The sequence below is a fragment of the Engraulis encrasicolus genome, chromosome 10, assembly GCF_034702125.1.
Source record: "Engraulis encrasicolus isolate BLACKSEA-1 chromosome 10, IST_EnEncr_1.0, whole genome shotgun sequence".
In the NCBI taxonomy this organism is placed as follows: Eukaryota; Metazoa; Chordata; class Actinopteri; order Clupeiformes; family Engraulidae; genus Engraulis; species Engraulis encrasicolus.
The window spans coordinates 20,543,767-20,557,314 of NC_085866.1; the positions used below are offsets into that span (position 1 = coordinate 20,543,767).

Genomic DNA, 13,548 nt, shown 5'->3' on the forward strand with positions numbered 1-13,548 from the left:
TCAGAATATGAATTATGATAAATTGAAAAATTAAAAATTGAATATCTAAAAATCTTATATTTTAAAATGGCCAGTTCCTTGTCCAAATGTAGCCGGCAATGTCATGAGCAGCACCTAAAATGCTGGTGTTCGGTTTGTTATTCATTTCAGAGAGAAGTTGACTCACAAATATGGCATCATACAGACCACTTACTAACAGGTCTCAACAGGTTCTCAGCTTCATGATGGTACATCTCTGTTGTGGCAAACTGGCAATGGATGTTCTTGACATTATCCTTGACAAATTCAAACAGTTGGTATGGCGTTACAATTTAATTGTCAATAGGACGTTGCAGACTTGCTCGTGCAGCAAGCCATTTAACTGTCCCTCCAACGCCATCACATGGACCTTTGCCATGTGATGTGGCAAAAAAGTGCCACTCTGCAGGTATGTGAAAATCTGCCTCGTGGTGGCACAAATTTGTTGTGTTTTTAAGGTTCTTATTATTGTGCAGCACAGCCATCAGAAAAAATATAGGATCTTCTTTGGACGTTCTGTCATTGATGAAGTGTCACTGAGGAACTGAATTAGGAGCTTCTGAAACAGATGTACAGCAATTGTATCATGAATGTTGCAGTCTGAAATAACAACAAAACAGATTTTTTCCCAGTTTCAACTGATCTTGGTAGTAGCATACAAATGGATGGATTGTGGCCTGCACTGGTTGTTCCAGTGAAATGATTGAATAGCATCTTGAATTACAAAACTATAGTTTTAAAAACGTTCCTGGTTCAAGGGAGTCAGTCAAGGATAATGACAAGAACATCCATTGCCAGTTTGCCACAACAGAGATGTACCATCATGAAGCTGAGAACCTGTTGAAAAGGTTTGAATCTGCAAGAACTATTCCAGGTACTCAAAAACTACACAGCTTCTGCCCATTGTCAATGGACACAGTGGAAGTTAGGCCATTTTCAGCATTCAGGAGTAAGGCAGAGTTGAAAGAGTGAGCTCAGTAAGGGAATGTGTTACATTTTCAAGCATCAAAGGGTATGTTGTAGCTGTATATGATGGCAACTGGTGGCTAGCATGTGCTGAGGAATGTATGCCGAGCACTAGAGAGGTGAAACTGAACTTCCTGCATCCTCATGGGCCATCTCCATCCTTCACTTTTCTCTTCAGACCAGATAGACTTGTCATGGATCATCAGGATGTGCTTCTGGTAGTGGAACCTGTAACTGCAACGGGACGTACTTATACGTTATCTACAAAAGACACAGCTGTTGCTTCAAATGCACTGGTAGAGTACAAAATGAGAGTGTAGCCATTGATTATCTCTTTAAAGTACGGTAAAGGGAAGATGGCACAGGTACACAGAGAAGGAATGTTCAAACATTCACATATCATCATTTGGTGTGTATAAATGGACATCTGCCTTAGTTTCTGAAACCTGGGACCATGGACACTGACCATTTTTGTTTTGTTTTTGTTTTGTCATGTGATGCTACTATGGTATTACCATATTATTAGTAAGTGGTCTGTATGATGCCATATTTGTGAGTCAAATTCTCTCTGAAATGAATAACAAACCGAACAACAGCATTTTAGGTGCTGCTCATGACATTGCCGGCTACGTTTGGACAAGGAACTGGCCATTTTAAAATATAGGTTTTTTAGATATTCAATTTTTAATTTTTCAATTTATCATAATTCATATTCTGAGAGTATTTGTATTCCAAGGTGATTGTGTAATATGTAGAGCCAGAAAAGAGCTTTCAAACAACACCACAGGCATCTTTTTGTGACTAACACTGACTGATATATTCAAGGCTGAATGTATAGTGTCCTACCCTCACATGTGAACCTTTCCTAGTCTGTTTCTCCCTTAATATTAGTGTCAGATTCAAACCAATGCAGTTCTGGGGTGCTACCTTGCTACTGAAAAGGCACACCAAGTATGATCGAAATCCGGGTCGGTCGGGTCCCAAAGTGTCTGATTTCACGTGAAATGACCCAGTTTTGTTCCCTCAGACAAAGCAAGAGTACACGTGACTGCAGCCAGTAAGTGTGTTTTGCTATATTTTACTAATTGTGTTCTGTAAAGATTGTCAATTTGTGTGTATGTGTTTTCATGCTGTAGTGAAATTAGTCAAGTCAGCTGTAGTAGTGTAAAGGTATCAGGTGACCTGATTACAGCAATTATCAGGACCACACCCCCAGAAACTAGCCATTGTTTGAGGTTATTGCTGCACCCACTTTGTATTAAAACATAAAATAGACTAATGCAAGTCCTCCTGAGTAGGCCTACCGTCCCTTTCAGCTGTTACCTGTTTAATAATTATATGATAGATGTTGCCTAGCCAACTAGACCAACCCTATCGAATTTACATTTGTATCAGTTTACACTTCTTAACCCCCATGCTTTCTGTCCTGGCCATTCCCTGTCAGTGCACAGGCAGAGATGGGTGTGTCTCACCTACAGGCCACCTCTGTCAGTGGAGGTAGGCAGGCAGGCTTGATTATGCTAATTTGGTGCACCTGGGCTGTGGGTAGTGTTTAAGTATTTAACCGATTCACTCGGCCTCTCTTCTCTTCTTGGCACTTGCTAGGCTTTGGTTGCACACAGGAAGACACTGTGGTTAATTGGCACTTTAGACACGGGCACAGTTCAGGCACAGTTTTGAGTTGCACAGTTGTTTGTTTGGTTAGACAGGTAGGCACTTTGGAAGGACACTTAAGTTAGGCACTTGGGCACTGTCTAGGCACAGTTCTAGTTACTCACTTATGCCTCTTTTCCACTGACAGTTTTGTGGTAGGCCTACAGCTCGACAGCGCTACTCGGCCGCCACTGTTTGCTTTTTGAATAGGCACGACACAGCTCAACCTTAAAGTAAAAACCGGCGGCCAAGTCGCGCTGTGTCGAGCTGTAGGCCTACCAGAAACCCGGCAGTGGAAAAGAGGCATTAGTTCACAGTTAGTCACTGATTCATTTATTTGTAGTTTTTACAGTCAAGTTGCTCCTTGAGGATGGCTGAAGTTTAGGTACATTTTGAATCCTTTGACTGTTTGTCTGGGTGCTGATGGTGGGGGCAGGGGCATTTGGTTTGTATCATAAGTCTAGCACCTCTGGATCATCTGGTTGGGTCAGTAGTCACAGGTGTGGTAGGTTGCTGTTTAAGGTTCTTGATAGTGTTCTGTACTGTATGTGTTCTCGCACATGGTTTTCGCACATTGTGTTTCTTATAGAATTTTGAGTGTGCGAGTTGAATGTTACTTGAGTGTGAGGTATCAGTTGGTCTAGATATGTTGGACATGAAATGGTTCGACACTCAGTTTATGACATGCTCTACTGTAGTAGGTGTAGTAGGCACAGACAGTACTGAAAACATTAAGACTTCAACCCATTATATTGTGTATATTTTGTATGTGATTAAGTTCATAAATATATATATATATATTTTAATCCAACCTCTTGCCTCCCTCCTGCTCTTTTCTTGTTGCAGTCTTGTTGCAGAGGCTGGTGTCAACTCCATTCAGACCAGCAGAGGGAGTGATGTGGCCTATACTTGAAGTCATGACATCTCTTGTGTCTTTGTCAACAGGGTGTGGGTACATCAGTCTCACACAGACAGCAGCCGTTTCAGCATGGGGCCACACGTCCGGGACTGAGGCGAGCGAGTGAGAAGGAAGAGAGTGAGAGTGAGAGAGAGAGAGAGAGAGAGAAAGAGAGGACGAGTTGTGTGAATGGACGAGTGAGAAAGCAGCTTTTTAGTTTAATAATTTGATTGAAAGAAGTTATGTAGGCTATCTGCAGCCATGGACCTACGCTCAGAACTCCTCAAGTCTATCTGGTATGCCTTCACCGCTCTGGACATTGAGAAGAGTGGGAAAGTGTCAAAGTCCCAACTGAAGGTGAGGTGGTGATGGGAGACATTCTGTGTGTATATCGTCAGCGTCCATCTTTTTTTTTTTTTTTTTTTACATTTTCATACACGTCTGTTTTTTTATCTCTCAACTTCCTTAAATGCATGCACACTATGTTGCTTCACAGGAATGGGTGGCAGAAAATATGATGACTTAGACATTTCACCAATAATCATGATGTAGGATGTATTAATATAATCATGTTTGTTTTTTAATCTAATTGTGTCTTATTATTATCTGATCAACGTCATATTCAAGTCAGTCCACAATTCATTCTTCAGTTTACTGAGAAGAGTCTTTGTAAACCCTGCTCAAAGTACAGTTAGAACACATTGTCTGTGAGCTTTTCTGGTCATGAAGTGGTGCTTTCCCCTTCGTGTTTCAGGTATACTGTAGATGTTTGCGTAAATGTCACTGATTCCTGGAACTTTCAGGCAATTGCAATCAGATTATATGGAAATATACAGTAGTTAGTTGTTGTTGTTCAATGTCTCAATATGTACACGCGGTGCAATTAGTAAAAAAAAACAAACAAAAAAACACACGGGGGTCCAAGCTTGTAAGTAACACAGAGGAGCTTCTTAAACTGTTGTGTAAGTCCTTGTCCCCACCAGAGTCTGAAATAATTGAGCAGAAGTCTGATATGAAATGTGATATTGGAGTACTCCCCCTCCCACTCCATTCACTGAACACTTGTTAGACTGTGTGCGGTGCAGGTGATTTATATAGGCTTGTGTATATATGGTATGAATTCCCAGTAGCTGTCTTGGTTGCAGTGCACAGAAAGAAACGTAGAGACGTGGAGATGTAGAGATGACGAGGCCTACTGCGGATGTGGTTTTAATGCATGGTGCGTATAGGAGCTCACATGCAGTGTGTCACAAATAAGGTCGTTACAATAATCTGTTGTGTTTCTCTTTAGTGTTTGTGTGTTAGGCATACACGTAATTTACAACATGACCTCACAAAAGGGGTCCTCCGTTGTGTCTCCTTCAATGCGTCTGTATACGTAGTGTAGGCTACTAGTGATTCAGAGCACACAGGGTGCCTTCACACTTGTCACTCTTTGTCTCTCTGGTCTCCTGGGGACAGTCAGTGTGCATGTCATTGTTAAAATGATGAGTCAGTCAGTCTTTGCTGGACAAACTGTTTCCATTGTTCTGTCGAAAAAGAAAGGTCATTGCTATGAACTCTAGCCTGTAAGTGTAAAGTGTACATAAACTGACAAAACCCATGAGTCCTCCTGCACAGCAATACCCTGAACCTAGCAGTACAAATCTGTTTATTATTAGTCATGTATTTTTTCCAATATATTGATGTGTGGTATTTGTTGCATGTTTATGGTGTTGTAGGTCCTGTCTCATAACCTTTGCACGGTGCTGAGTATCCCCCATGACCCCGTGGCTCTGGATGAGCACTTCAGAGACGACGATGACGGCCCAGTGTCTAACCAGGGCTACATGCCCTACCTCAACAAATACATCCTCGACAAGGTAGATATACTCATTACACAGTGTAGTAGCTAGCTCAACAAATACAGCCTGGACAAGGTAGATATACTCATTACACAGTGTAGTAGCTAGCTCAACAAATACAGCCTGGACAAGGTAGATATACTCATTAAACAGTGTAGTAGCTACCTCAACAAATACAGCCTGGACAAGGTAGATATACTCATTAAACAGTGTAGTAGCTACCTCAACAAATACAGCCTGGACAAGGTAGATATACTCATTAAACAGTGTAGTAGCTACCTCAACAAATACAGCCTGGACAAGGTAGATATACTCATTAAACAGTGTAGTAGCTACCTCAACAAATACATCCTCGACAAGGTAACTATACTCATTACACAGTACAGTAACTATCTCAACAAATACAGCCTGGACAAGGTAGATATACTCATTAAACAGTGTAGTAGCTACCTCAACAAATACAGCCTGGACAAGGTAGATATACTCATTCAACAGTATAGTAAAGTTCAACAAATACATCCTCGACAAGGTATATAACAAGATATACTCATTCAACGGTACAGTAATTAGCCTACCTAAACAAACACATCCTTGACAAGGTAACAAATTACTACATCAACAAACACATCCTTGACAAGGTAAACAACTACTACCTCAACAAACACATTGTCGACATAGTGACTAACTACCTCAACAAACACATCCTCGACATGGTAAATAACTGCCTCAACAAATACATAATTAACAAGGTAACTACTTCAACAAATCCTACGTGTGTACCAGATAGCGGTATAGTACATTCTACTCCTCTTGTATTCTTTCTGTGTATACTCAGATACACCCTTCACAACTGCCTCAAGAAATGCATTCACGATAAGGTAGTTATCTCAACAAATACTCTACATCTTTGGCAAGGTAACTTCCTCAGCAAATACATCTTTGACAAGGTAACCCCAAACAAATATATCTTCAACAAGTTAACTATCCCAACAAATATATCCCAGACATGGGATCTACCTCAAGGTAACTATGTACGTTCTCAACAAACACATTCTTGACAATGTAACTACCTCAGTAAATACCGTACATCCTTGGCAAGTAGAGTAGTAGAGTAGAGTCCCCAAGGGAAAATTGGTCTTGGGCATTACCCACTGCATTGTATACAGTACTCACATACCCAGTGTACATTCATACAACATAACATAGAAACATAAATACATTGAAAACATAGAGAAACATTGAACTGTTCACTGCTTGAGTATGGCTTGTCTATCTGTCATTAAGCAGTTTTATGACAAGCCGTAACAAATAGTACATGCTTGACCAGGTAACCACCCAACAAATAATCTGAGAAGGTACTTCAACAAACATACAGTATCTTGATAAGTTCAAAAACTACATCCTTGACAATGTATATTTTCACAAGAAGTGTTAAATAGGCTAACGCTAGGGTTATGTGCAGAAACCTACATTTGCATTTTGTTTATTTTTAGAATTTTCAAGGCTGCCAACTTTTACTGAGAATGCACAATGTGTGACATTTGGTCATCTATCAGTAGCATCAGTGAGCTCTTCAGAATGGCTTTACAGGCTGTACATCAGTGGTTCTTAACTGGAATTGTCTTGGGACCCACAATTTCCCACGGAAATTACGTTGTAACCCAATAATTTGCCACGCCATCCGAATCTTAAAATAATAATCAGAAATGCTGTATATCCATGCATTTATGATAATATGCACCAGCATTTGCGTTGTGTGCTGACATGCATGACATGTCCATCATGTCGTGGAAATGAATATTAACGACTGACAATAAAAGGGTGAATTAATTCATTTTTACACCAAAGCTTTGTGCCACACCCAGGACCCCTCCACCATGACGCCACATTTGGGTCCCGACCCAAACACTGCTGTACACAATGTGTCAATTTTAGTTCAGGTTATTAGTTCAGGTTTATATGTGCTGTACATCTGCAGCAGTTTTGGACAAAAATGTAAACCTGGTGATTCAACTTGACCAATAACTCTCACACATACATACTGATGTTCATTTCCAGCTTTTCATGAGAATTAGGTGCAGTGCATTTGATAAGAACTATAGGTGCGGTAATGTTTAGTTTTCACACCACCAGGCTACCTACCCTCACACCTGAAAGCCCATGACTCAGTCAACACCAACCTTTCAATAAACAAGAAAGGCAGAATTCTAGTGATGCATGTTTTCCACGTATCTGTCAGAAGGAAAACCCATGAGCAAATGCATATCTGGTGTACTGTAGCAGGTGGAGTTAACTTGTGTAATGCTGTACGTTATGTGCAGTGGCGTGCACAGACACGGCAGGTGCTCAAGGTTGGGCGGGGGGCATGTGGAACTTCCAGCTGCCTTACTAGGCTATAGAGTAGGGATGGGGAACCTATGTCTCGAGGGCTGTTTGTGGCCCTTGAGACCTTTTTATCTGGCCCCCGATCTAATTTTAATGTTATGCAGCTTCACATGAAATATGACATATATTTTGTAAAGGAATCTTAGGAATTACGTTTCCAATACAATTACGTTATATTCAAGGGCCTCGAGAAGGTGGGATCTATTGTAAAGGTGTCTACCTTCAATATAGGCCTAAATTGCTTGGGGAAATCCTGATTTGTGTTCATAGTACGGCCGTCGGAGGACTTTTACGACCCTTGTAGGAATTTTAAGTGGCCCTTCGAATGAAAAAGGTTCCTATAGAGGCTATATAATTATATTGGGGCATTATAGTCACACACTTTTGATCATCAATGATTTGTAGATTATCATGGCAACATGGACCACAGTACATTGTGACAAAAAACAAAAAAAAACATTTGGAACTTTAAAAAGGGCATTTTTTTGTACAGTAGGGCAAAGGGCAGGTGCTTTAGCACCACCTTGTCCCTATCTGTGCACAACTATGGGTATGTTTGATCCTCAACACCATAGCCACTATAGCCAATGGCCAATACACACTGCCGATTATTTTTATTTATTTATTGCCAATTTCAAGGGCCGATATCTTGATGTTCTCCCCTTCATTTGCGGAAGTTTTTTTTTTACTTGTACTATTATTTTCTGTAGCTATGCTCACCCTATTGCCCACAGCTATTGATGCAGTTCCTTGGGAAGGGGATTACCAGGGCTCTTAATTAACTTTTAGTTACCAGCCAAAATGGTTTGTAGATATTAATCTTACTAGCCAACACACACACAGCCAAACACATACTCACTTATGGGTCAGACAGAGTGGCTGGTAAGTTGGTATTCCCAACCAGCCAAACTGAAATTTCACCAACATTTGGCCTATTGGCTCGGCTGGAGCCCTGGTTGGTAATTACTGTTTTTTTACAATCTCTTAATTGTCTGCTGCTGTGTACTGTATCTGTTCAGGTGGTTCCAGGTAGCTTCATCAAGGAGGACGTGGACAACTTGTGTTGGACCCTGACGGCCAAGAAGAACTACCAGCAGGGGGTGAAGATCCTGGCCAGGGAGGACTCCTTTCGGCTCTGGTGCCTCTTCAACTTCCTATCGGAGGACAAATACCCCCTTGTCATGGTACCAGACGAGGTAGGACAGGGTTTTGCTGTTGTTTGGTGATGTGGTTTACTGCAGTTGCAGTAAGAGCATCAAGAGCGAGACCAAAAATGTAAAAAGTTCAGCGTATGGTGCTGCAAAGACTGTAACTCACTCCCTAGTCCCTACTATTTTGCCAGACAAAGGCAAAGTGCAGTAATATTTTGTCAAAATTGAGTTTAGACTGAAAATATTCTTCATAATGCCTCCTTTATCATGTGATAAAGACTTATGGTCAAAATGTGTCCCGTTATGGAGATATTGCCATGCCAGATTTGCAGTAACTACAGTATCCAACCTAATGACAATACTTTGAAGGCATTTTTTCTCTGTTTTCTATGTTGGTGTAGTTATTGCACTTTGCCTTGGTAGGGCAGTATGGCAATGGTTCTCAGAGTGGGCTGCTAGGACCCCTGGGGGTATGCAGCACCTTGTCAGGGGGTGCTTTACACTAAAACATTGCATTGTAAACATGATACATTGTAAAATGATCATTTCAAGTAGGCCTACTTATGTAATTGTAATTTGTGGTGCGATTATGAGGGGGTCCCTGCTTTTTTTTCTGCTCGATTGGAGTCCCCGGCCAAAACAACAACAGTTTTTTTCAGAAACCCTTTCCTGAATATCAGTATGTAGTAGTGACTAAGTACACATTTTGGACATGGACAAAGTTCAGTGGAAGAGAGGATGACTGGTTGTAAGCCTGAAACTCAGGATCTCAAACTCATATTTTACTCATATTATTCAAAACAGAAACTGAAACAGAAACTGTTTCTTTCTCCATCCACATGTCGGAGGCATGTGTATACTCTCTCTCTCCATGCACCATGAGCTTCATTCTCCATGCTTTTCTTTAAAAATATGTTCATGGGTTTTGTGCCTTTATTGAGGATGTAGTACGTAGTGTAGTACTATGGTAATTAAGTCTTTCCATTGACTTTTACAGCACTCTGATGCACATCATGAGGCTTAGACTGTATTTGGCTCCCCCATAGATAGATGGATGTGGGTCCTGAGGTATCGTGTCTGGTTAACAGCTTAGTTTGCTGTCGGTGTGTAACATAGCACAGACCCATTTGTGGCTGTAATCGTGCTGTATGTGCACGAGGCAAACAATGCTTTTCGTTCCCTAGAAATGAACCACAATAAGTTATGCTTTATGTAATATACAATGAACCACATTGTGTGCTAACATGTAGCTCACTAGCTGTGTTTACCAATGCTAATGAGTGAAACAAAGTATGATTGAAGTGATTGATTCCAGGGTATTTTGGGCTTAGTAATTGTTGATCTTGGTGATTTTTAAAATAATTTCACATTTTTCTTTTTCTGTTTTCTTTCTGCTTCTCGTTCTGCAATGTCAACAGTCAAAGTGCTGCTATATTTAGACACGTACATCTCAGAACGAAGCCTTCCTTTCCTCTCATACTGGCTCTGCTAAGATTTCAGTTTTTTTCATATCGTTTCTGGGGTTTTGGTTGGTTGGCTGGCCTCTTGCAGCATGGTGGATGTTTCCTGTAGCCTGCTTTGCACAACGTGTTCTGGCACTGTGGCAACCTCAGTAAGGCTGCGTTACAGTTTAAAAAATTTAAATCACATTTGGACATAAATGTAGTTTTTTCCAAATTTGATATGTTTTGTATGTTCTGTGAAGTTGAGACGGCATTTCATATGGGCTTGAAAGGTGGAAATGTATATAAATGTATCACAGCATAATGGTTAGGGAGTTGGTCTTTCAGACTGGGGGTTGTAGGTTCGATATTCCACCTGACCTCTCCCTACATTGGAATCCCTTGCATACATGGCTGAAGTGTCCTTGAGCAAGGCACTTAACCCCACATTGCTCCAGGGACTATAACCAATACCCTGAAAAATAATAACTGTAAGTCACTTTGGATAAAAGCGTCATAGGTGTAATGTAATATAATGTAACATATTATAGTAGTTGTCACTGCCTCGAGTGAGAGGCTGCAGCATCTCACCGGGGGCAGGGGTAGGCAAACAGGGCATTTGCCCCCGGGCCCAGGGCCCACCTGTATTGGTGGTGGGGGGCCCATTGTGACCTTGACAGGCCGTATGGGGGCTCTATCAGTGTCTTGCCCCGGGGCCCTGTGTGCAATTGCTCTGCCACTGCATCTCACTACTTAAAAGCAATTGCCTTTTGTGCATTGGTCATTTCCCTAAAACATTTTAGATGGATTAGAGAATATTGAACTGATGAACACTGTGGAACGCATGATCAGATCACCAAGCCACCACACTCTGTTGTGGTTTCAGGGCCGTGACCAGTCCTGCCTCGACCACTTCTTCCTTAAATCAAGAGAATTTTTTTTTTTTACCCTCAAAGCAAAACTGCCATTTTGCCCTCCTCAGGCTGTGAAAAGGAAAAGATGATTTTATAGAAGCTTTGATAATCTTCCTGGAGCATACAGTATACACACAGGAGATTTAATGTCAATATTCTAAATTTAAAAGCAGGAACATCAGCGTTCCAAATTTAAAATGGGGAACTCCAATGATGGGTTTGACCTGAAACATTTGTGTCCTCATGTGTTATGGTGTGTATTACCTTGTTTTGTCTGTATTGTTACACTACACTGCACATGATTTAATCTTTACCACAAACCTTTCTTGAAGTTATATACTGTGCTGCAAATTGTCCAAAATATTAGAATTAGACAGAGCCATGGCATCAGTGAGTTTATAGTTTATATATCACACATGTGATGCTGATCATTTGCCCTGTAACCCAACACACACACACACACACACACACACACACACACACACACACACACACCCTCTACCTTGATATTTTAGATGCCCTTGATTGATTGATTTAATTTCCATATATTTACATATTTATTGGAAATGAAACTAATGGTCTCAATGTATCCTCCCCACAGGTGGAGTACCTGCTGAAGAAGATCTGCATGGCCATGAGCATGGAGCTGAACTGCGTGGAGTTGGAGGACTACCTATCCCAGGAGTCCGTGCTCCAGAATGGCTTCACCGTCTGGGCCTTCCTGAACATGATGAACTCTGGGAAGCTCACGCGGGGCATCAGCAAGGAGACCATCACCATGGGGGTGGAGGAGGTCTACAGAGAGATCGTTGGCGACGTTCTGAAAGAGGTACAGTAGGCCTACCAGCTCATGCCGTGCAGCAGAGCCCATTTGAGTGTTATAAATATTGTACACAGGTGTCTGTTTTAGTTTTGCAATGTGGAAAGTGTGCCTTACAGGTCTTCTTGTTTCAATGCTTAAGGGTCCTCACTCTATACACTTTTTCATTCAACAAGTTGGTATAGGTCATTATTAGTTAGGCATGTTGGTTTAGAGGCTATAAAAATCATGTTCCTCAGGCCTTGACAATGAATTACCAGTGTATTTTGATCACCACGGTTTTGAATTATAGTCACCAAGAGTTCCGGTTTACTGAAATGGCATCATCAATCGGTTCTCTGCCTCTGTTATTGGTAGTAGTATTTGATGGGAGGTGGTAGTACTGGATGGGAAACTTGTTTTTCACTTGCGCAATAACCCCCACATTTTAAGGCTGTGTTTGATCTTTGACAGTACTATGGAAATGATTCTGGGTTTTAAGACCACATGTGGGTTAATGACGTCAGGGTGGTGCAACCACAGCTAATGCCACTACTGTATTGTATGGATTATTATTATTTTTTTGTTATGTCTTATTAGTGAATTATCTAAGAGGCATATTCGCTGCAGTACTTCCATTACCAATTACTAATGAATTCATGTGCATTAGCTGTGGTTGTACCACCTGACGTCGGAGCCCCCCAAAAAACGTCATTGACCCATGCACACTAATACACAGATGTCGTCTTCAAACATTAATGTATGCAAATGCTTGTGGGTTGGAATAAGACCGCTGTGTCTCTCGTTGTGTGCACTGCTGTATGTAAATGCCGCTTGTGGGTTTGAATGAGACAGCTGTGCGTTTATGTGCACTAATGTAAATGTAAATGTGCACTATGTAAATGCTGTGTGTGGGCCCTGCTGTGACCTAGCGGTGGGGTGCTGGGTTGCTACGCCGGTGACCCGGGTTTGATTCCGTTATTTGCCGATCCTTCCCCATCTCTCACTTCCCACTCATTTCCTGTCTCTCCTCCACTGTCCTGTCAAGAATAAAGGCAAAAAAGCCCTAAAAAATATATGGAAATGCTGCTTGTGGGTTTGAATGAGACAGTTTATGTGCACTAATGTTTGCTAACAGGTCTGGACTGGCCATCTGGCATAGTGGGCAAAATTATTATTATTTGTATTATTTCTGAAAATAGGGCCCACCGGTGAGTCAGTTCTGCGCCACAAATTACAGTATGAGGGTCCTCTTCAAGCCAAAAGTGCCCGGGCCCTATTTCTTCCCCAGTCCAGCACTAATGTATGCTAATGCTGCGTGCGTGTGTGTGGGTGTTGCAGGGCTATTTGTGGAAGAAGAGCCAGCTGAGGAGGAACTGGAAGGAGCGTTGGTTTACCCTGAAGCCCACCAGCCTCTCCTACTACACCAATGAGGACCGCAAGGACTGCAAAGGCAGCATCAACCTCGACAAGAACTG

The 13,548-nt window shown here is 41.5% G+C and overlaps 1 protein-coding gene across 3 annotated transcripts in view; it reads left to right on the top strand.

Annotated features, from left to right (window-relative positions):
- The first annotated feature begins 2,006 nt into the window (after positions 1–2,006).
- def6a (DEF6 guanine nucleotide exchange factor a) overlaps positions 2,007–13,548 on the top strand; it is a 25,272-nt gene continuing 13,730 nt past the window's right edge. Inside the window, exons 1-6 of one of the 3 annotated variants that reach the window (XM_063208361.1) lie at positions 2,007–2,041; positions 3,583–3,892; positions 5,257–5,397; positions 8,784–8,960; positions 11,873–12,100; positions 13,412–13,548. The exon at positions 13,412–13,548 is cut by the window's right edge and continues 10 nt beyond it. In XM_063208361.1, the coding sequence (XP_063064431.1) occupies positions 3,797–3,892; positions 5,257–5,397; positions 8,784–8,960; positions 11,873–12,100; positions 13,412–13,548 (779 nt within the window). In that variant the 5' untranslated portion in view covers positions 2,007–2,041; positions 3,583–3,796. Of the gene's footprint in view, positions 2,042–2,578; positions 3,023–3,582; positions 3,893–5,256; positions 5,398–8,783; positions 8,961–11,872; positions 12,101–13,411 lie in introns of those variants that run through there. The other 2 variants (XM_063208360.1, XM_063208362.1) reach the window with 2 other exon arrangements.